This window comes from Trichomycterus rosablanca, chromosome 25, assembly GCF_030014385.1.
Source record: "Trichomycterus rosablanca isolate fTriRos1 chromosome 25, fTriRos1.hap1, whole genome shotgun sequence".
In the NCBI taxonomy this organism is placed as follows: domain Eukaryota; kingdom Metazoa; phylum Chordata; class Actinopteri; order Siluriformes; family Trichomycteridae; genus Trichomycterus; species Trichomycterus rosablanca.
The window spans coordinates 8,021,539-8,045,755 of NC_086012.1; the positions used below are offsets into that span (position 1 = coordinate 8,021,539).

Genomic DNA, 24,217 nt, shown 5'->3' on the forward strand with positions numbered 1-24,217 from the left:
TTGGCCTGTTATTTAACTGCTCAAAAATAATTCTGCATCATACAGCTGTAAGATGAAAACATAAAACTTTACGCGTCTATGTTTATTAGTCTATTATCGGCTCCCAAAAGTTACCAAAAAGAGCCGACTCTAAGAGTCGACTCGTTCTCAAACGAGACTTTAGTAAAGCACAGCTAAAGGGAGACTCGGGAGACACACGGGGAAGCGAGTGACTGGAGACATACTGCTGCTGTTTACCGATACGCGTCCCACCACACAAACTCGCCTGAATAAGTTCACCTACTGCTTAAACACTGATAAACTTTCATTAAAGGCGGACTCTCTCAGGGGGACAAGAGATACTTTTTTTAACATCTGGAAGTTCGGAAACAAAGACGTGTCCTATCCCTGGTTTGTGTGTGAGGAAGAAAAGACAGCGGTGTGGAACTTGAGCCAGTGTGAAAGACAGAGATGGAGTAAGAGACTAAACATCTGCACTTACCGCAACGCTCACTGCTACTATTTGGCCGCGCGACTTTTCCAAGGTCCGCTGTTAAGGACCATGGATAATTTTTTTACAGAGGTAAGCAGACTGTAAAGTTATTGACACTTTTGTATCGTACAGAAGCTTTTCTGGCAGGCTGGGACAAGGAGAAAACTTGTGCCTGGTCAAGTTGTGATCGTATTTCACTCATGTACCCGTGTTTGCACTTTGAGAGGGTATAAACGTGCATGTTGAGCCGGTATTTTCAGGGATCAGAAGTGTTTAGAATGCTTCCTGGAGGAATTCTCTGGCATTCCCTAACCTTTTCTACTTTTTGTGTTTTAGTCCTAGTGCTCAGTCTAAATCGAAGATGGGTATAAGACCGAACAAACTAAGAGTATTACATTTAAACCAAAATCACTTCACTGTACTGAATCTTCCCTGCCTTATGCTCATATCAGTAATTGTAGAGTATTTTTTGCAGTGGATGTTGGTTATGCACCACTGTTAAACAACCTAATCAATTCACACCCTAAAATAATTGTAAAGTTTTATGAATGGCTATGGAATAAAAGGTAGAAAAAAACAGACCTGTGACACCAATGTGTTTATCATGCAGTGCAAGAACTAAACTCAGACAGAAAGTGTGGCAGGAAACCAGATGGTGCATGATTAGTGAAATGCAGTCTAGGTTATATAGTTAAAAATTTCACCTGAATGATACAAAGACAGTGATGTCGTTAATTTTGCTGGATTTTTTTTCATCTGTTTACAAAAAAGCTCTGGCATTATTAAAAATTATTTTTTCTAAAATGGCCAAATTTTTATGTCGCGCAAAGATGTTACGTGCTAGCTCACCACGATAGAGATGCAGGACTGCCATGAGCCTGCTTGGCACTAAGGGAAGGCTGGATGGGCAGTCACCCTATTGGCACTACAAGAGTACCTCCTACTTTCTGCTCGAAACACCATCATGAACAGCAGAGAAATCCTTTTTGCATGTTGAGGCTCTTGCAAAAAAAAGACGAAACTTGATTGGTATACCATTTAACGTCTATTATTATTGAACGTCTATTTAAATACACTGTTAGCGCTGTTATTGTTTGCCATGCTTATTAGTTTGTGCATAGTCGATTATAGGGACTAGGCTGAGCAGCACCTCTCCAGACATCCTGTGATAACTCAGAGGTCTTGCAAAATTTTGATTGACGATTGAATGAGTAGGAAAGCATAAAGGTGTGTCGTTCGTCATGATGACGTCGGCAGCAGGAGTGTTCATGAGTCACACAAAAGCAGACATGCACTACTTGAGCTGTTGTGTTTTTGAGCCTGATGAAAGCATGATGTCTTCAGAACCATTAACTTTTTTTTTTACTTCAGTTAGAGGCAAAAGCAAACAGTTATGAACGTGTACCTTCCTAAAACTAATTTTGGTTTGGTTGTAATCCCGAGGTTATACCTAGAATAATAAAATGGCTCCTGTTCACTCAGGCTTAGCTTACTAGTGTCAAATTTCATGCTGCCTATCATCTAGCCAATGGGGACACAAAAGAGTCAGTCTTGAAGGGAAAGGGTATAACAGGCAAAAGCCAGACAGTCTCAGGCATGCACATTTTACAATTAAAAATAGAATTTTAATTTTGGACTACACTGCTTACAGAAATAATCTTTTAGTAAGTGTTTTAAAACTGAATTTTTGCATAATGCATCTGTAGTCAACAGACAGTTACTATGAAAATTAATGCCACACAATTACCTGTACAGAAAAAAAACCTGTTTATTCAAAACTCTTTTATAATAAAAGAATAAGGGTAGTTGTCTATAAATCATTTTACACCATAATCTTGTGAATTTTGTATGTATTTTTCAAATACTTTTAAATTAATTCTTACATTAGTACAATTCAGACCCTCTGATGTGGAACAACATTTTCAGAGTAAAAAACAATTGTGAGGGTCATTATCAATAGGTAAAAAAAGAAATGCCATATATGCATTTTTCCCTTTATCTTCCAATTTAGTCATATCCAATTACCCACATAAATTACTCCTTACCAGTGCAGACCCCTACCATAAACGTGGCAGGCCATTCTTTACCCAGTAACAGAGCTAAGATTCTAACTTGAGAGCCCGTCATCTTGGCAGTGGTGGGCTAGTGTTTTAGATTGCTGCACCACCTGAGCACCCCCAAATACATGTCACCGAAATTTATCTTTCATGCCTCAAAAGTTAAGTAGCAACATATAAAAGTATTACAAGTAAGTAGCATGGTCTGGTATATAAAAGTACACCCATTATCACATCTTATAATGTCCACTTATCTAATATGCTGTCAAAACAACTGGATTCCACATATAAAGGAGTCCTGTGGTATCTGGTACCAGGACATACTCTATATGGACTAAAGTATTGGGACTTTTTAATTAATAAATTTAGGTGTTTCTTTCAGTGCCATTGTCACGGCTGTATAAAATTAAGAACCTAGCCATGCAGTCTGTCTTTATAAGCATTTTTAAAATTGTGGGTCATTCTAAAAAGCTCACAGAATTTGAGCATGGTACTGAAATAAGATGCCACCAGTTCATTAAATTTCTTCCCTCCTAGATTCCATGATCAACTATGAGTGGTATTATTAAAAAGTGGATATGTTAAGGAACCACAGCAACTTAGCCAAGTGGCAGACAATGTGAAGGGGTTGTTGAGTGCTCAGACACATAGTGCATAAAAGTCGCCAGTGCTTTGCTTACTCAATAACAAAGTCCCAACTTGGAAGCTTCATGGCACGGGTTTCCATGACCAAGCAGCAGCATGCAATCCTTAAATCACCAAGCACTATATCAAGGGTTGGACAGAGTGGTATAAAGCACACCGCCACTAGACGCATATCTATCTGGCAGTCTGACAGATGAGTCTGTTTGGCAAATGCCAGGAGAATGTTACCTGCCTACCTGCGTTGTGCCAAATGTAAAGTTTCAGGGGTTGGCCTAGGCCTATGCTCCTTAGTTCCATTCTAGTGCTTCCACATACCAAGACATTTTGGACAGTTGAATGCTTTTAACTTTGTGGCAACAGGTTAAGGAAGGTAATTTTCTGTTTCAGCATGACTGTGCCCCTGTGCACAGAGCAAAGTTTATAAAAGCATGGTTCACTGAGGTTGATGTGGAAAGATTTGACTAGACCCTGAGCTCTCTCTTCCATTATCGGTGTCTGACCTCACAAATGCTTTTCTAGATGAATGGGCAAAAATTCCCACAAACACACTCCAGAATATTGTAGAAAGCGTTTCCAGAATAGTGGAAGCTGTTAATTGGTACAGATGGGGGGCAAACCTCATATTATTGCCTCTGGGTTTAGAATAGGGTCTCATAAAAGCTCCTGTAGATGAAATGTATAGTTATCCTAATGCATTCATCCATTCAGTGTACTTTAGCCTCAGTATGTTGTGAGGTGGATCTGCAATGGGATGTCTGGGAAATGGGGTTCAGCAAGTCACTCACATTAAGTCCTATCACTCTGCACTGCCTAGTTTGGCTGCCGGATTGGACACAGAGGAGTAGTGTGTTATTTGTCAATGTTAATTCGTTGCAAGTGGAAGGTTTTTCTTTATATCATGGCTTCTCTTGGCATTCCAGGACCATAAATTCTTATTCTGCAAATTGTAGTGACATATTTAGTTTTATTTGCTGAATTTAACAAATCTGGGGAAAGACCATGACAATATTAAACATGCCATAGCTTTTGTACATGTCATTGCATGTTTTATTTAGCACATTAAAAGTAATTGTGAAGGAATTCTAATTGTGAAGTAAATTTGCTCCTTTTCATCCTAAGGCCTTTATTGTTACAGCTGTTTGTTTAAAATATTTGTTTAAACACAAATTGATATAGTAAGGGTGGCACAGTGGGTAGCACTGTCACCTCGCAGCAAGAAGCTCCTGGGTTTGATTCCCAGGTGGAGCAGTTTCATGTGAAGTTTGCGTGTTCTCCCTGTGTCTGTGTGGGTTTTCTCATGGAGCTCCTCCTACAGTCCAAAGACATGCAGTCAGGTTAAGCTACTACATTTACATTTACAGCATTTAGCAGACGCTTTTATCCAAAGCGACTTACACAATGAGCAATTGAGGGTTAAGGGTCTTGCTCAGGGACCCAACAGTGGCAACTTGGTGGTGGCGGGGCTTGAACCGGCAACCTTCTGTTTACTAGTCCAGTACCTTAACCACTAAGCTATCACTGGCCCCTAAGCTACTAAGCTACTACAGCTGCCCTAGGTGTATATGTGTGCCATATGATGGACTGTCAACCTGTCCAGGGTGTTTTCTGCCATTCACTCAGTGAATCAGACCCACCTCGACCCTGAATCGGATAAAGCAGGCAATGAATAGTGACTTGTGAATGCATCTGTAAATAAGTGTTTTAATTTAAAATGTTTGCTGTTTTTTAGATAATGATAAATATTTTGTAAAATGTTGGAGTATAATTAATATCTGCCAGCCATGAATTTACCACAAAAATAAACTGTATAAATAATAATAACAAAATAAATAATTAATTATTTATTAGAAAAAATGCTATATTCATGCCCACCAGGTGTAATAGCCTGAAGGTTTACTGGTGCAGTTGTAATTCTGTTTGTGCTTGCGCAGCTGCGTGTAGGTGCCTGAGTTTGAAATGTGTCGTGTGTGTGTGTGTGTGTGTGTGTGTGTGTGTGTGTGTATGTGTATGTGTATGTGTATGTGTATTATGTATACAACAGCCTTAGGACTGAGCCCTCCCCTTTGCTACCACTCTTAACGGTTACTTGCAGGGCAGCCAATCAGGGTGCACAATTAGCTTGACTGACAGCTGGGATCAGGTTAAATGTAAACACAAGCCTTATCACTGAACACACCTGAATGATCTCCAGTCCTTTGCTCTTAAATTAGGTCATAAAAGTCAGATAAGAGAGCTGAGCCAGGGAGCAATACTAAAGAACTCAAGCAATCAGTATTTTAAAGTTGTTGGGTGCTTAAAGTTGTTCTTTTTTAAATAGGTGAAGGTTTTCAGTCTTTTCAGTGTAGGACACAGGCTCTCAGCCCTGGAGTTGAGAGTTCACCTGTGGTCACCTGAGATGCAAATGGGATAATGTGGGTCATAAGTACTAGGCGGAAACAGGGTTTGAATTAGCATTGCTGTTGGGCATCTGTCTTTGGAGTGACACAAGGCAGTAACACACATCTATCTAATCACTTACACATAGGGGCCATTATTATTTTTAACATGTAAAACTCCTCACAGACTGTGCCTGGAGCTATGCAGTACCCACTATGTTATGTGTGCTTAATGATATGAGTGTGTTTGTTTCAGCCCCAAATCTTTTATCAGCATATGTCTAATCTGTCAGCTGTGTAATCTTTTTAAACTCCTCCCATTCAGACTATTAGACAGCCACTTCTAGGCTGGGGAGAAGGAGGTTTAAAAAAATCACTCGCTGAAACAGAAGCATCGAAACAAGCTGCCCCCAAACAGTAGACACTTTAAGCTTATGTTGACACTAGATTAATGCATGTGAGACATACAGGGGTTGGACAAAATAACTGAAACACCTGGTTTTAGACCACAATAATTTATTAGTATGGTGTAGGACCTCCTTTTGCGGCCAATACAGCGTCAATTCGTCTTGGAAATGACATATACAAGTCCTGCACAGTGGTCAGAGGGATTTTAAGCCATTCTTCTTGCAGGATAGTGGCCAGGTCACTACGTGATGCTGGTGGAGGAAAACGTTTCCTGACTCGCTTCTCCAAAACACCCCAAAGTGGCTCAATAATATTTAGATCTGGTGACTGTGCAGGCCATGGGAGATGTTCAACTTCACTTTCATGTTCATCAAACCAATCTTTCACCAGTCTTGCTGTGTGTATTGGTGCATTGTCATCCTGATACACGGTACCGCCATTGGATGCACATGGTCCTCCAGAATGGTTCGGTAGTCCTTGGCAGTGACGTGCCCATCTAGCACAAGTATTGGGCCAAGGGAATGCCATGATATGGCAGCCCAAACCATCACTGATCCACCCCCATGCTTCACTCTGGGCATGCAACAGTCTGGGTGGTACGCTTCTTTGGGGCTTCTCCACACCGTAACTCTCCCGGATGTGGGGAAAACAGTAAAGGTGGACTCATCAGAGAACAATACATGTTTCACATTGTCCACAGCCCAAGATTTGCGCTCCTTGCACCATTGAAACTGACGTTTGGCATTGGCACGAGTGACCAAAGGTTTGGCTATAGCAGCCCGGCCGTGTATATTGACCCTGTGGAGCTCCCGACGGACAGTTCTGGTGGAAACAGGAGAGTTGAGGTGCACATTTAATTCTGCCGTGATTTGGGCAGCCGTGGTTTTATGTTTTTTGGATACAATCCGGGTTAGCGCCCGAACATCCCTTTCAGACAGCTTCCTCTTGCGTCCACAGTTAATCCTGTTGGATGTGGTTTGTCCTTCTTGGTGGTATGCTGACATTACCCTGGATACCGTGGCTCTTGATACATCACAAAGACTTGCTGTCTTGGTCACAGATGCGCCAGCAAGACGTGCACCAACAATTTGTCCTCTTTTGAACTCTGGTATGTCACCCATAATGTTGTGTGCATTGCAATATTTTGAGCAAAACTGTGCTCTTACCCTGCTAATTGAACCTTCACACTCTGCTCTTACTGGTGCAATGTGCAATTAATGAAGATTGGCCACCAGACTGGTCCAATTTAGCCATGAAACCTACCACACTAAAATGACAGGTGTTTCAGTTATTTTGTCCAACCCCTGTATTTACTGTATCAAATCATGCTAATTTACTAAACAGAATGCCAGATTAGTACACTACTTATGGCACAACACCTAAATATTCTGGACCCAAGTGCTTTGGCTGAACTGAATCAAATGGACAAATATCAGCCACACTAAACTGTTGAGTTGCTGATCGAAAAAATGAGGTGCGATTTGATACCACACTGTAGAATATCAGAGAAGGTAACTCTACAGTGTGATTGAGCTGTGAAAAAACCAAAGGCATTAAAGCCAGAAAGATAAAATTTGGTTTCCTGTAAAACACAGATCAGTTCATGAGGTAAAAGTGAACAAATAAATGAACTAAAATCTAAAAGAGATAAGGGCACTAGGCGGAACTATGATCGAGTATGGTCTGACAGCTACTCGATCCACCAACATGCCGGGATGCTCAAGCCCTAACTATAAAGAGAAGATATAAAGGGAAACATGTCACAATGCAAAGACTCAGCACTGCAGTCGATTAGAGCTGATAAGCACTACACTTGTGTTGACATGGCATGGCTAGTCGTGATGTTACACTCATAATGTTTACATCAAGCCATAAGTCACTTCTACCTAAATTGGTTCACAACTGACATACAGATAAAGTTTAAGCAGCGGAAGGTTAAGAGCCTTGCGCAAGAACACAGCAGTGACAGTTTGGCAGTTGTAGGGCTTATTTAGGTAATCAAGGCACATGGATGAAAGGGCAACTGGGTGCAGTTTACCCAGATCACCAAATTGTTTTATGTGAAGCTAAAAACATCCTACTGTTTAGACAAACCATAAACCAGACTTTCTGAAATTTGTTTAGGTTTGCTTTTTCAAAGCATTTTGGATAGAGAATTTGGATTTTGTGTGTTTGTAATATGCGTATTTGAGCTACCAAAAGCAGCAGTTGATTTGTATGATTCCTCTTTGGTGTTTTTGCATGAATGTTGCTGTACACTGTAATACAATTGACAGTAAAGCAACAAGTCAGCCAAAAACAGAACCACATTCATTCATTTCCACAATTTCTCTTCTCATTCTGCTTTTTCCCCTTCATCTTCTCCCAAATCTCTGTCTTTCCTCCTCTTCCCCTTCGCTCCCTTTCTTTCTCTCACTTCCTGTCTAGTTGCTGTTAACATTCCAAGAGGATCTGAAACTGCTGTTTTAGCCTGACAGATGCACACACAGACACACACACACACACACACACACACACATACACACACACAGTAAAAAAGTAGCCAAAAACAGTACTCAAGTGAAATTGCTTTTTTTTTTAATTAAATACTGATTTATGTGGGTAGACATCCAACAACTATCTTTCCTGATTAATAATATCATTATCCTGGAGACTGTCAGTGTGGCACAAAAGTTTAATTTTAGGCCACTGGGGTGGCGCAGCAGTCTACCACCATAAATGTCCAAAATCAAGTCTCACTGGTCTTGATCGAGTGGCCTACAGACATTTGGTCGTGTCTAAAAGGTAAGCTGGAGAGTCAATTGTTTGCCCTTGCAACAATGACTCACCGGCATAAAGAGCGTATAGCGAGATACTCAATATGCGTTTGCGTAGGCCAGTTCACACTTGTTGGAAGAGGCCGGTTCTAGTCTGCGAGAGTGTGTTGCAGAGAATACATTTATAAGATTACAATTTTAGATGTAGTATTAAATAGCCAAATATGAATGCATGTTCTAATCATTTTGAATTTATGTGCAAGTTTATTGAACCACAATCTGTTAATTGTGATGCAGTAAAAATACTAAATGCATTCATTCACTCTGCATTGTCACGTCTGCTCACGGTGGTAGAGCTCCTCTCTCATGAATTTCTTCAGCAATAGAAGAAAATAGAAGAAGTTCTAAAAACAACTCCATCCACAGCAAAAAAACAAACAAAACTGCTTCCATATGCATGTACATTCTGTAATTAGAGTTAGAATTGACAATTTAAGCACCACTTAAAAATTAGGCATCTGTGATTTTTTTGTAGCCAACATGTTTTGTAGCCAATTTCTTTTCCAACACTCCAAAACCACACAGCACTTCTCGAATGTTCAGGTGCCATGAAGACTTTTCCTGCATTCGTCTCTGCACTAGTCATTTTCCCCACTATGTTTTTTAATGTCAACTGTGAATAGTAGACGTGTTTATGTATGGTTATGCAACTACCCTCACCAGTCTTGTGGTACTGACTTCAGCTGTTCAACCATCTGAATGCAATTGTTCTACATTTAAAAGTATTTTTTCAATTTTACATCTATTTGTACATCCATAATGCTTAATCTTGATCTTACACTTGAATCTTATTTTTGTCAGGTTATTGAGCATCTGAGATTTCTCTAGATTATCTGAATCTTTTAATAATGTACAGGACTTTAGATGGTGGAATTGTTAAATTCTCTGCTATTATGCATTGAGAAATGTTGTACATAAACTGTTGGGTCTAATAACTTTCACTATATTTTAAGTAGTGAAGCTTGACCCATTCATGCTCATAAACAACTGAACCTTTTTTAATATCATGACAGAATCACCTGTGTAAAGTTGATCTCCTTCCATGAAGTTACATATTGCCATTGTTCCATTTTTAATGTATTACAGGCACCAAATTAAAGAATAAGCTAATAATCTTATTCAAAAATATATATACTCACAAGGGTCCAAATGGTAAATTTTTTCTTTGTGCTGTTTTTGATGTTGCTGTTTTTGAAGTACCCTATGCACTGGGCATTTGAAGTAAAAAGAAATCCCCAAGAATAGTGAATATATGTAATAAAATGACATTGACTCATCATCTCTACAAGAAGTGGTTTACGAACACTATTATACAACTATGATAACTCTTCTCAGAGTCATTGGTTTTTTTAGTAAACTATAACAAAATTAAGAAGCTTAGGTGACGCAGCTGTAAAATTATGCTTGCCCAGTACCGCTTGGATCAGGGGTTTAAATCCCCATGGGTGATATCAGCCTGTTGGGCATCTACATACGGAATGGTTGGCTAGGTCCGAAAATGAAGGGGGCATTGGCATCCTGTCTTGGGTTTGTCACTCCATTGCGCACATGGATCCACTGCAACCCTGACCATAATAAAGTGCTGTTAAAAAAAACTTAAAAATTAAAGGAATAAATTAAGTCAAAGCAATTACCGCTTTTAGCAGGACATAATGGAAACAAGCTGTGTAACACACAAAAACACACACACACACACGCACACACAAGGTTGGGTAACTTTTAAAATACCTGCTATATCCTATACCCTTCCATAAAACATAATCCCTCTAGTTAACCCGTCATGCACAGTGTGCAAAGCATTTACAAGTAACACACACAAACACACACACACTGTAATCACAGCAATGAGCCGGTCCAATTTCCTCTGCTCTTTCTAATCTTTTTATTTTCAGCAAGCATGCACACACACACTTCACATTTTCAGTATCTTTACACAGGAAGCTCAGACTCTGCTTTATGAGAAAAAGTGAAAATGATTCTGCTAGCCCAAATTTTTAGTGTGTAAAACATATTTCGCTGTCACACACATTTCTCTACTTGGTCACACTTAATGGCAATGGAAAACATTTGTACCTATGTACCCATCTGTACATAGACATTAATGGAAGCAAGAATCAAACACAGTACCTCATAAACCAAATTGCTTCTGCAATCCCATCTACCTGTGTTAATTCTACCCGATGTTTATATTAATTTTGTGCAACTCTTTCTTTCTCTACACTTACGTTAAGTTCAGTTCAATGTTTTGGCAAATCAATTATTTTAGTAACCTTTAATTTTAGTTCATTTCATTTTAGTTAATCTAGTGAAAAAACATATTTTTTAAAAGTTTAATCAACTGATTTAACTTGGTCAGGGTTGTGTCCTAGACATAGCCAGTTATGTCTGTGTAGACACCAGTTAGGCCAATAGCCCCACTGAGATTCAAACCTGGATCTTAGCGGTGGTGGGCTAGCAATATTTAATATGCTTCATTAATATTCAGGTTGTAGGTGGTAAATTAAATAAGAACAACTAACATTGTTTAAAGACTCGTTTCTCTCTGTCCTATTATTAGCATATTTTTTTTTGAATGAACATGAACGCACACACACACACTCAAGGTTATTGTCTATGTTCTGTGTTTCCTCTACATTGTAATTCAGTCATTATATGAGTGTGTCTAACTGCAGAGAAAGTTTAAATAAATAATGAGAGAGTTTCAAAAGTAGAAAAACAGCTGCCAGTTGCCCAGGCACTTTCAACAGACCTACATGTTCACAGCAGTAAATTGCTCTCTCTCTCTCTCTCTCTCTCTCTCTCTCTCTCTCTCTCTCTCTCTCTCTCTCTCTCGCACACACACACAGACACACACACACACACATACTATGCTGCCACAGCTGGGTGAAACAGATCCTTCAACAATGCCGTGTATCCCAGCTGCTGGAGCAGAACATATACATGAACATAAACTTTCTCTCAGTCTTTTCTCTGACTTTCTCACAGACTCCTCTAAAAGGAAGCTCAGTTAAACCTAGACTACTGACTGATAAGTGTCTACATTCATGCATGTGTGCCTCATTATTGTGAAAGTAGGGTAAGCAGTCCTTTGTAGAAAGATTATTTCATTTGAATTGACCCTTAAAGCTATTTACAAATAGAAGAGCTGTGGTGTGTTAATGTGCTTAAGTCCTAGTTTGCAACATAAGTGCAAAATTTGTCAACAGCTACACAGTGTTTCAAAATTCATGCTTATAGTTACACATACGCTACACTTTATGTTAAGGTTTTTTTGGGTTCATTTTTTGTGTTGCCCATTTGGTGATACACCCCAAGGTTGTAAATTATATATTTATATAAATATCAAATATGTGTTAATTAAGCAGCTTATATATTTATTTGGTGAAATACACTGTAGAAGAATATGAAGGCATCTAATCATGAGCTTACTGGACATCAAATTTCAAATCCATGAGGATTAATATAAAGGCTTTCTTCCCTTTCCCCTATTTATCTAGGAAGGCTTTACTCAAGATTTTGGAGTATGGAAAATCCTGCCTGCGGGCATTTGGGGCCATTCAGTAAAAGGTTTGTGAGGTCAAGCATTGACGGTGGACGAAAAGGCTTGGCTTACAATCACATTGCAGTTCATCCCAAAAGTTTGGGCTTTGTACAGACCACCAGTTCCTTCACACCTAGCTTATCAAACCATGACTTGAACCACAGTCATGCTAGAACAGTAAAAGGCCTTCCACAAATTGTTGCCACAAAGCCGGAAGCATGTCATTTATTTGTTTTAAGACCCGTTAGCAGGTTTGGCTGAATAAGTTAAATTGTTATGGCTATAATGTGTGATGTGTGTGCATGATGGGTAAAGTGGTGACAGAAAGGTGTTGAGGATTGAACGGCTTTTCTTTGGTGGAACCTAATGCTAGTGGGTCACTTGATATATGAAACATACTAATTAGAGCTTAAGCTTGTTTACAAAGATGAAAAAGCTTTATGGTCTGTAGTTGGTCTGCCATGGTTTCAGTGACAGAACATGACTGACAGGAGGGATTAAATAGGTCCTGCTGTTGTTTTACTGGGCTGGTCTTTTATTATCGTTTCCAGATATAGTTCTCCAGATACTGCCATTCACTCTAAAACAGTAAGATATTAGAATGCACAAAATGCTTTGAGCATTGAACTCAGCTCTGAATACATTTAAACTATTTGGTACAGGACTGTTCATATCCAAGGAGTAATTTATTAAAATAAGAAAATAAGCAAACGTTTACACGTCAATCTGTTGTTGTTACTGCTGTTACAAATAAGTTGGAAACATTCAAAGAAGGGTGCTCAAGTGGTGCAGCAGTAAATTATGTCTACGCTAGCCCACTTTCTCTGGGCTCCAGGGTTTGAATCCCCAGTGGTTCATATACAATCATGTAAAGACATGATTGATGTTTGAGGGGTGACCAAGGTCCCAAGATAAGATGGAGGTCCCAATGGAGATTTCCAACCGAGGTCCCATTGGAGATTTCAGGATTCACCGGTTGAATCTTGCTACTAAATTGTTGCATGTTTTTTTTATGCATAAGTTCGTTTTTGTTGTTGTGCAACACTGCCAGAAATGCAGCCCTTCGTTTACATTTACATTTTCATTTACATTTTCAGCATTTAGCAGACGCTTTTATCCAAAGCGACTTACACAATGAGCAGAACACGATGAGCAATTGAGGGTTAAGGGCCTTGCTCAGGGACCCAACAGTGGCAACTTGGTGATGGCGGGGCTTGAACCGGCAACCTTCTGTTTACTAGTCCAGTACCTTAACCACTGAGCTATCACTGGTTTAAACAGACAGCACATTAGAATAAGCACAAACTCACATCCACACAGCAAAGAGGTCACAAACTGTTGGAGAGAGGAATTCTGGCTCCTAAAGCATGCAGAAATGTTCTCATATTAATATCCTGTTTTTGTGTTGACTTTACTGATATCTGATCCCCCTCTTCCTGCCCAAAACGAGACAGAGTGAGTGATGGAGACTGGAAGAGAGGGCACAAAGAGGGAACTGCTGTAGGTTTTGTCTGTGTTTTATTGAAAAAGCACACAGCCTCATTTTACCCTTTCAGATGCATTTGTCGTTATTCGTTCATCCTGGGTGACCGTTCTATCTTTGTTGAGGTCAAAGTGGCATGTTGATGTTAATTCATGAAAAAATATTTTGTTGTTAAGGACAAGTTGTCTTTAGTGGTACCATACATATAAAAACATGGTTGTTTTTCTAGAATTATTCCTATTCTGTTTCAAGAATATCTCAGAACCAGACATATTCTTTCAAGGAATAATTTACACATGTGTAACGGGGCAGGTCACACCTCGCTACTAAACTCAAATGCAAATGTTTAATCAAGGTAGAACAATACTGTGGCTAAAAACCAGGGCACAATCACAAATAAATAAGGTGGCTTATATTTACTTCTTTACATTCCAAAACAAATTGAATAGGCAGGTTTAAAGTACATATTTGCTTAGATTTGTATTTGTTTAAATGCTGAGTGTCAAACTATAAGTCGATACAATAGAACTGAACACATTACTATATATATTATTTTAGAATATCTTAGGCTCTCTTAGGGCCTAGACAGCACAGACGGTTTCCCTCTGTGTCTGTGTAGACAATTGACCGTCCGATAGCAATAGGTAGAGATTTGAACCCTGGATTTAATTGCTAGTGGGCTAGTGTGATCTACTCTGTGCCGCCAAAATGCTGTGTCCAAAGTAATAATGACCAACTTTTTTTACATTTATGCAATAATATATAACTGTGCATTAACATTTGCAGAAAATATCCCATTACATTTTATCAACCACTTTATCCTGGTCGGGGTTGTGGCAGATCCTGTACAAGAATCCTGATCCAAGAAACAGTACAGGGCAGAAATATCCTGGACAAGGTGCCGGTCTATTGCAGGGCTTTGACCACTCGTTCTCAGACATAGCCATCATTATCATCATGTCTGTGTAGACGCCTGTTTGGCAAATAGTGGGCTAGTTTAAAAAACACTGCACCACTCAAACACTGCAGGGGATATTTGATTTTTAAATAGTTTAAAAACACAGAGAACCTGGGTTTAACCCTCGTCTCTAGGTATTTTGGTTTTCTCTTATATCACAAATATGTGCAGAATATGGTTTGGCTCCTCCACTTTGCCATCTTATTTAACACTCTTGTAAATCAAACTGTGGGTGTCATGCACATAGAAGATGTAATAATGGATAATAAATTCACTTTTCAATAATTGGAATGCCATGTCACTGCATCAGTAATCTCATGTTCTACCTGGCATTTTGAAATTATTCTAAGAGAATATTCAATTTGTGCAGATTGTTTAGGTGCACTTGCTTTAGAGTTAAGCGGTATAACATAACTTGGCTCCATCTAAATCGCTCTAAGTCTGTCTTATATATAACGTGTTATATGTTACTGTAATAGATTTGGTGCACTAACATTTAAGCACTAACATCTTTTCTTGGTCAATCTGCTTTTTAAATAATACACTACGCTAACAAATACAGTTTCATTTAAATAATACAGATATCTGACAAAAATAGAAGTGCAAAAATAACTTTATGAATAAAAATATAATAATAATGATGCTAAAAGGCACTTGGGTGGCACTGATCTGGGTGGCACTGTATGTGCTGATATACACTGATCAGACATTAAAACCACCTCCTTGTTTCTACACTCACTGTCCATTTTATCAGCTCCACTTACCATATAGAAGCACTTTGTAGTTCTACAATTACTGACTGTAGTTAATCTGTTCTGTTCTTCAATGATCAGGACCCCCCACAGGACCAACACAGAGCAGGTATTATTTAGGTGGTGGATCATTCTCAGCACTGCAGTGACAATGACATGGTGGTGGTGTGTTAGTGTGTGTTGTGCTGGTATGAGTGGATCAGACACAGCAGCGCTGCTGGAGTTTTTAAATACTGTGTCCACTCACTGTACACTCTATTAGACACTTCTACCTAGTTGTTCCACCTTGTAGATGTAAAGTCAGAGACGATCGCTCATCTATTGCTGCTGTTTGAGTTGGTAATCTTCTAGACCTTCATCAGTGGTCACAGGACGCTGCCCACAGGGCGCTGTTGGCTGGATATATTTTTGGTTGGTGGACTATTCTCAGTCCAGCAGTGACAGTGAGGTGTTTAAAAACTCCATCAGTGCTGCTGTGTCTTACCCTCTTATACCAGCACAACACACACTAACACACAACCACCATGTCAGTGTCACTGCAGTGCTGAGAATGATCCACCACCCAAATAATGCCTACTCTGTAGTGGTCCTGGGAGAGTCCTGACCAGGGATGGACTGGCCATCGGGAGGGTCGGGAGTTTTCCCGGTGGGCCGCTCTGTATGTGGGCCGCTGAGAGAGTGAAAAATAAATTCTGTTTTAAATATTCCTGAATAATAATCCTGAAGTGTGCATTGGCCCACCACAGTATCCTCGCTGCATGTCCATTGGCCAATCACAGAAATGTCCCTCCCCCAGGATAAACCGTAATCACAATCACCAGTACAAAAACAATGAATGAGTGCGAGATGGAGAAAGGGTCGAGAAGGCGTAAAGGAGGTGCAGAAAAAGCCCGTGATAAAAAACAGAAAAAGCTGCAAGCAGATGCAGAAAAGTGCAGGACACTGGACAACCTGTTTGGCAGTGAGGAACTACAGCACAGCCAAAGAGCAGAAAAGGAAAAGTTAGTGTTCAGTGACTCTGCTTCGTTAGTGGGCCCATCTCAAATGTCGCCTATGCCCTACTTAGGGTACTTCCTAACAGTACAAAACATTTCTTTTAACAGTCGCTGGATGATTAATAAGTAGTTATCTAAGCTACTGTTGGATATCAGGGGCTTTAAACCAGCCGTTTTAAGGACTTTTTTTGTGAAAGTTCTATGATGTCATGTCCAACATAGTGCACTACATAGGGCGGTGGATATAATTTGAGATGGTACCATTAGTCTCTGCTCTTCAGAAAAAGTAAACACTATCTTGTCCTCTATATAATACAGAAAGGAAAATGCAGCTATTCAGGACATTTTTAGTGATTATGTGCATAGCTCACATGGTTAATTTCCCTTGTCAACATATAAAGTATTTATTTCTTTGCTCATCGGAGCAATGCACTAATTTGGAACAAACGTGAATCACGTGTGAATAAAAGTGCGAAAAAAGCATATTTACCAGTGTTAAAGGTTTAATGAAAGAAAGGTTTAATTTTATTTCTTGCGGTTTAATGAGACAGGATGGGGGAAATCCAATAGAACCATTTAAGAAATTGTAAATTTTATGTGTGTGATAGATGGATAGAACTATTAATCCCAAAGGAAAGTGTTGGAAATATATATATTTGTTTGTAGTTCTTTTTTTATTATTTTAATTTTTATTATAGTGAGTTATTAACTTTAGTGGTAAGATAGATGAAAACTATTAATATCAATCATCTAACATTTGATTAGGGGGTGATATGTGTGGCGCGATGTGCTTGTAGTGGGCTGGTCAAGAAAAAAGTCCAGGGCTGAATTTTGTTCCCAGTCCAGCCCTGTTCCTGACCATTGAAGAACAGCATGAAAGGGGGCTACCAAAGCATGCAGAAAAACCGATGGACTACAGTCAGTAATTGTAGAACTACAAAGTGTTCCTGTATGGTAAGTGGACCTGAGAAAATGGACAGTGAGTGTAGAAATATATAAATAATGTGCAATCTGTGAATATCCTCTCCTTTTCCTTTGTTTTATTTTTTTATTCTTATTTTTCTCTCAGTCTCTACTCACTAAGTTCCAGCCCCTCACTTCCTGTGCCTTTAACTGGTGCATCATTTAGTGTTGTTGAGACCATCCGATGATTTGCACCTTTAGGTAGAAATATTGCAAAGGAATATATTCAATAAGGCAAATCTGCAAAAAGCATGTCTATATGTTTATAAAAATACTCTTTGTAAATCAGGGACTTATTTCCCTCTATGTTGTGTGTGTGAGTGTGTGTGTGTGGCACTAAACATGCTCACTAAGCAATGAGAAGATTACAAAGCAGCTCTGGGTTGTTTCATCCCTAAAGCCTCTCCAGCATGGCTGGTTTTTTTTTTAACTGAATATTATTTTAACAGACCAGGAACACAATACCTTAGTTAAACAAACTCAGATCTTCAAAGACATAATTTTTCAAACAGATATTTGAGTCTTTTTTATGATGAACATAAAAGGTACTTTTCCCTGTGCACTCTGTGCAGGAAGAGTCTGTTGGTGTTTTAGTTGGAGTTGCAGATCTGTTTGCATGTGTGCTGTTTTAGTTGGAATGGTAGATGTGAAGAATTTTCCTGTTTCCTGTTGATTGTACTTTTCCTTTTTAAGAAGCCAATATAACAGGAATATTTGCAGTAGGCTGCACAGGCTTGTTAAATTTAAAGGCTTCTAATAAACAGAATATTTATCTTTGAATTTAAACTGTATTAATACTGTTCATTGCAGTTCTGTGAATGAATGACTGTTAGCTGGAGTGACCACTTTAATCATTAGGTGGTGTACTTTGCACTCAGGGAACCGTACTTGCCTTTGATTTATGTGCCAGCCAATCAGATGTCACTAAAAGAGGAAGTTTAGCTTCAAGACTGCCAGATGACCAATCAAGGTAAACATGTAGACAAACATGTGTGTCTCTCTCTCACTCTAAATTCAGTACGTTTTGTTGGCATGATCATATTCAGTTACAGCAGTTAAGTTTGACAAGTTTCTCAAGTCAACTCAAACTTATTTCTATAGTGCATTTTATAATAAACATTGTCTCAAAGCAACTTCACATCATCCAGGACCAACAAATCAAAACACCCCCCCCCCCCCCCCCCCAAACACACACCACACACACACTCTAAAAAACCCTGATGAGCAAGCCGTGTGTGACAGTGTCAAAAAAAAACTCCCTTAAAATGACAAGAAAGAAACCTTGAGAGAAACCAGACTCAACAGAAAGCCATCCTTCTTGGGTGAACTCTTCTTCATGTTTAGCTCCTGGCATCACAGGGATTTGTAGTGATAGGAGTGTGGGTCACTGTATTTTAGATGTAGCCAATATTTAATTGTTCTGTTTTAAATTTTGGATGGAAGTGGGAATTGAGCTCTGCAGGCGTTGTTTGTTGCTTTTCAGGATAACGTTACAAAATTCTATATGCATTATTTCTATTGAATGTTTGTAACATGTTTGTCAAGTTTTTTTATTTGTATATGTCTCTCTCTCTTTATCTCCCTTTTCTCTCTTTCACAGGTGAGCACCCAGAGTTGAACATTGGTTTATTTTTACAATTCAGGGCCTCTATTTCATTGACAAATCAGTCATACAAACTCTCTTTGCACTCAGAATAAACTTATTGAAATAATTTGAAGTAGCCTTGCACTATATGCCCAGATATTTTTCTAGACTTTCTAAATCTTTCAATAATGTTATTGACTGTTGATTGTAAAATCTTCAAATCTCTTTTTATTGAGCATTGAGAATCTTTACTCCTAAACATTTGGACTATTTGCTCAGATGTGCTCAGGTGGAGCATCCGTCTGTTATGGTAGCCCACCACAGCTGAGATACAGGTTTGATTTTAAGCTGTGCCGGCTGGGTGACTACACAGACATTATTGGCTATGTCTGAAGGGGGTGGCCGAAGCGCCATAATGGATTGTTGTTAACTTTCCAAATGTTTTGGGTTTGTAGATGTTTTTTGTAAAACTTTTATCTTTTTAAAATGTTATTTTATTAATAAGCACAATTGGATACACATGACATCAATTTTATGAACTTTGTTTGAATACTGTAATCATTGTTAATAGCAAAAGAGATTACTTGGTAAATATATGTTTTATTTATGTATCTGATTGGTCAATATAGCCAAAGCCCAGGTAGTACCTTAGAAATGTACAATTTGAAATCTATATGCATGTTTCTTGTGTAAGTGTGTCTGAGAAAGAAAACAGGTTCAGCAGTTCTGATATTTATTTATCGACAAGCAGAGAAAGTAAAACAATTTAACTGCTTACAGAAGTAACGGCTTTGACTAAACACACACACACACACACACACACACACACACACACATGCAGCCACACCAGTACAAACAACACATGTTATTACAACACAATAAAATGAAAATATAGAAAATAGAATGCGGGGGAGGTATGTGGTTTGTGACTTAGCCAAACATTATCTGCTAAATGCTGTGAACATAATTGTATTCTTAAAAAGTCACAATATTTTTTCTATCTTAAAGTACAGCAATGACAAAACAAATTTGCATCAGCCAAATGACAGGGAGATACAGCTTGTTTTCTAACTGCATATCAATTCATAATTGTCAATTAATTAATATTTATTAACCCTGTTGATTTTATTAAGAATAAAGATGTAAAGATAATTTTATTTCAACATTTTGTAAACTGTTTTGAGAAAGGGCCTTTTCTGTTTCCGCATGACTATACCCATATGCATAAGACAATGTCTATTAAAATTGCACAGTCTCTGAGTCCCACTGATACCCTTTGGGATGAATTGTAACTTTTAATTGCAAACCATGTAACTGAAGATCTTAATATCACAAATGCATTTACTAAATGGGCACAAATTCACACACTTTACAATCTTTAAAATTAAAAAGCCTTCAGAGAAGACTGGATGCTAGTGTAGCCACAAGGGGTTTATTCTGTATTATTTGGATTTAGAATAGGATGTACAACAAGCTTGTAAGGGTGTACACATTGTTATGGTCTTATAGTGTACAGTCGGCCCTCTGTATCCATGTGAATTGTTTCTGGGACCTCCCATGGATACCAAAAACATAAAGGGATGCTCCCTTATTTAAAATGGCAAAAATATAACCTACGCACATACTCATGTGTACTATGACGATGATTGCTGTATGATATCTGCAGTGCCTATGCGGTGAGGTAAGGAGATATGTGACAGCAGGTCATTATTGGGTTCCAACTGCAGATTTTTTAATATACAGTATATATATACGTATATATATATAGCTTTGCTCACATATTCAGACAAGTTTCAAGTATTTATCATGCATATCAGCTAAGACATAATATCAGCTTGGAGGATAAACTGGTCTGTTTGGCTGCACCATGATGTGTAAACAGGATTTTAAAATTATGTGGGCCAGGACCAGCCCTACTTGAATCAAAGTGGATGTTTTAGAGGTTTGTTGCCTTTAAGAAAATGCTGAGAGGAGGGACTCACATATCACACATGTAGTAACTGAATACACTCTTGAGTTCCAAAATGCCTTTGGTAGCAATTTTAGTCTTAGTCTTAAGTTCTGTTCAGTGCTTTATGGATTGGGTTTAGATTAGCCACAGACAGACCTAAGGTTAATCCGCAATGCCCGGAGTGGTGTAAAGCACACCACCATAGAAATGAGTGGAAATAAATCATGTTTTTCCATCTGTAAAGCTGCTTTGACAATATTACCGCAAGGCTGGACGCATGTTCTCGCTTACCGCAGTGTTCACGCTTTTCACATGATACACAACAACAACGCTTCCTGCTGACTGTGCCACTAAAAAATACACAATATTGAAATATATTGACTGATAGTATTAACATATTATTTACATGCAGGTTTGAATGAACTTTGATTCGTTTAAAACATAGTTAAGACATGACGATGTAAAAAAGGAGAAGGGTTAATGGAACATCATTGTTGCTATAGAAAGCAAATTAAATCTTATTAAAAACCTACAAAGCCACAACAAGCAATTCCAGGATTAGTATATGTGGAATTGCTATCTAAAATACAAACCCAGGCCCCACATTTCACATCTCACTTGTCGTCATGCCATATTGTGCTCACAATGTCATGGTTTCAATTTAAAGTGGAATGCAAAACAGTTCACAGTAAGAATCAGTTTCTCTCCAGCATGTCTGTGCTTCACTTTGACCATGTCGTATAAACAACTTGTCTAATTGGTGACACTTTGAAAAGGTCTGAGACAAACTGGGTCAAAGTTCAATTAGATTCAAATTTGAGAGCAGGGGCAAGCAAAAAAATGAGTGTTAAAGCTGTAAATGTGCACAGCTGGAGGAATACTTGGTCTGGGGCTGTTTTATGGTTCTGATCTGAAATATATAAGGAAATATTTTAATGCAACATAGTATTATATTCTAGTTGCCGTTTACATTTATGACGGCAGTTTGGGAGGGCCCTTTCATGTTTCAGGTTGACGATGGCACCATACATAATGCAAGGCCAAGTTTACTGTGAAAATATTAAAATTCCACGCCATTAAAAACTAACAATCTAACTGGTGCTTTTTGAAGCCCTTTACTTTCCTTTATATCTTTTTAGATTACAGGCTTTTGGTGTGCGTGGGTGGTGGGTAATCACTAGTAGAAATATGACTTAGTTATTAGCTGTTTGTCATTTTGGCTTGTGGGTATTGCATCTAAACACAGGCTACTCCACACACAAGTCAATGCATTTACATATCCATCCAAAATCCATATATACAAGTCTTTTAAGGCATCAGTTCCGAAGGAGTAGTGGTGTAAGTGTATTTGAATGGCATACTGATGGGCAGGTGTATCTCATTTCCCTAACCAAAGCATTTCCCGAACCAGTCCAGAGTTCTGGGGGTTACATAAGAACTCCAGTGTCCTGCATGGAGCCCTAAAAGTAACCTTAGTGTTTTAATTACATTTGACTTATTATTCAGTGCAAGCCAGACTTTCTCTTCGAATGTTAGAGCCTTACTTTACAAATGCTCTTTTGACTAAATGGGCTGAAATTCCCACAAACACCAAAATATTCACATTCCAGAACTCTCGAAACACCTTACTTTGTCTCTGTGGTTGTGTGTAAATCAAACGAAAAAAAAGTTATAAACTATTCCTGATTCAGTAAAGTTAATCAGCTGGCATAGCCAATCAATGCAAGAATGGTTCAGTGAGAGCAAAGTGCACCAACGACTATTGTGTGTGTGTGTGTGTGTGTGTGTAGTAGGAGGAAAATGAGGTTAAGTTCATTGTTCTGTCTTTTGCAGTGGGTTTAAGAACCAATCATGCTTGTCCAGATCACCATGTGTTTATACTATCAGTAAATACTGAAATGGGGGTTGTGTGTGTGTCATTGTGAGTGTATGGTGTGTATGGGGAGGATTGTGTGCATTTTAAGAAGATTTATCACTTTTTACATGTGTTTCTACATTTCTACATGTGTTGTGAATGATCTGAGATCAATATTTTTTGTTACAAATAACTTTTGACAGAGTAGTTTTGTACATGGATACTTTTCACTGTTACCTGAGTAAAAAATTACTTTCATTTGTGTTCCTCATACTACTTTTGTAGTCTTAAGTAGTGTTACTTTAAAAAGTCTGAATAATATTGTTAAAGCAAATGTCCTCTTTTGTTGGAGCACATGTGTATTTAGGAGAAGCCAGAGATTTAAGGTGTGTTGCAACCATGGTGAAAACCAAGGAGCTGCTACACAAGTTGTAGAGCAATGGGTATAATAAGATTTCCAAGACCTTGAAGATTCCCAGAGACCATTGGGAGTATTGTCTGGAAGTTCCAAACTTATGACACAGCAGCAAACCTACATGGCTGTGGTATAAAGCTTAAAATCATTCATTTAGAGGCCTTAGCAATCTTGTCAGAACATCAAAGAAAACCCCCCATGTTAGTGCAAAAGACTTACTGTACAACCTGATGAAGACTGGGGCAAATATGTCAGTGGCAACCATAAAAAGATATGCAACAACCCAGGATTTATGGCTGGACTCCACCATGGAGCAATGAATCAAAACTGGAACTGTTTGGCCATATGGATTAGCAGTTTGTCTGCCTCTTTTCTGGAGAGTTTTTTGTCTCTCTTACCATGCTCTATGTTAGGGCAGTGTTGCTTGCACTATATACAGTCATAATTGTAATTTGCTTTGAAACCATCTCTTAAGTATCATAAAAGTACAACCCCAAATCAGAAAAGTTGGGACAGGATGGAAAATGCAAATAAAATAAAATGTAAGTGTTCCTTACATTCAATTAGACTTTTATTTGATTGCAGACAGTTTGAAACCAAGATATTTCATGTTTTGTCCTCCATTACTGCATTTCTGCATATCATTAAACGAGTCAAGGAATCGGGAGGAATTGTATTTTATTTAATTTTTTTAATTTTTTATTTTTTATAAATTTAGCGTGTCCAATTTCATCCTATCAATCATCCTCCCACTAATGCCAGTCCCTGCTCCTGGTCAGGGCTGACGAGGCCGTTCCACGCCTCCTCCGACACGTGCACAGCCAATCGATCGTCTTATCACCCACATTTGACGAGTGCAGCTCGGCAGAGCACCGTGCACGGAGGATCACACACTCCACCGCACCCCCTCCCGTCTCCATGCAGGCGCCACCGACCAACCAGCAGA

General features: G+C 38.7%; 1 protein-coding gene across 1 annotated transcript in view; it reads left to right on the top strand.

The window, feature by feature from the left end:
* The first annotated feature begins 290 nt into the window (after window positions 1-290).
* Window positions 291-24,217, top strand: part of myo10 (myosin X) — an 85,414-nt gene continuing 61,487 nt past the window's right edge. The window contains exon 1 of the mRNA XM_062987399.1: window positions 291-562. Within this exon, the coding sequence (XP_062843469.1) occupies window positions 542-562 (21 nt within the window). The 5' untranslated portion in view covers window positions 291-541. The remainder of the gene's footprint in view (window positions 563-24,217) is intronic.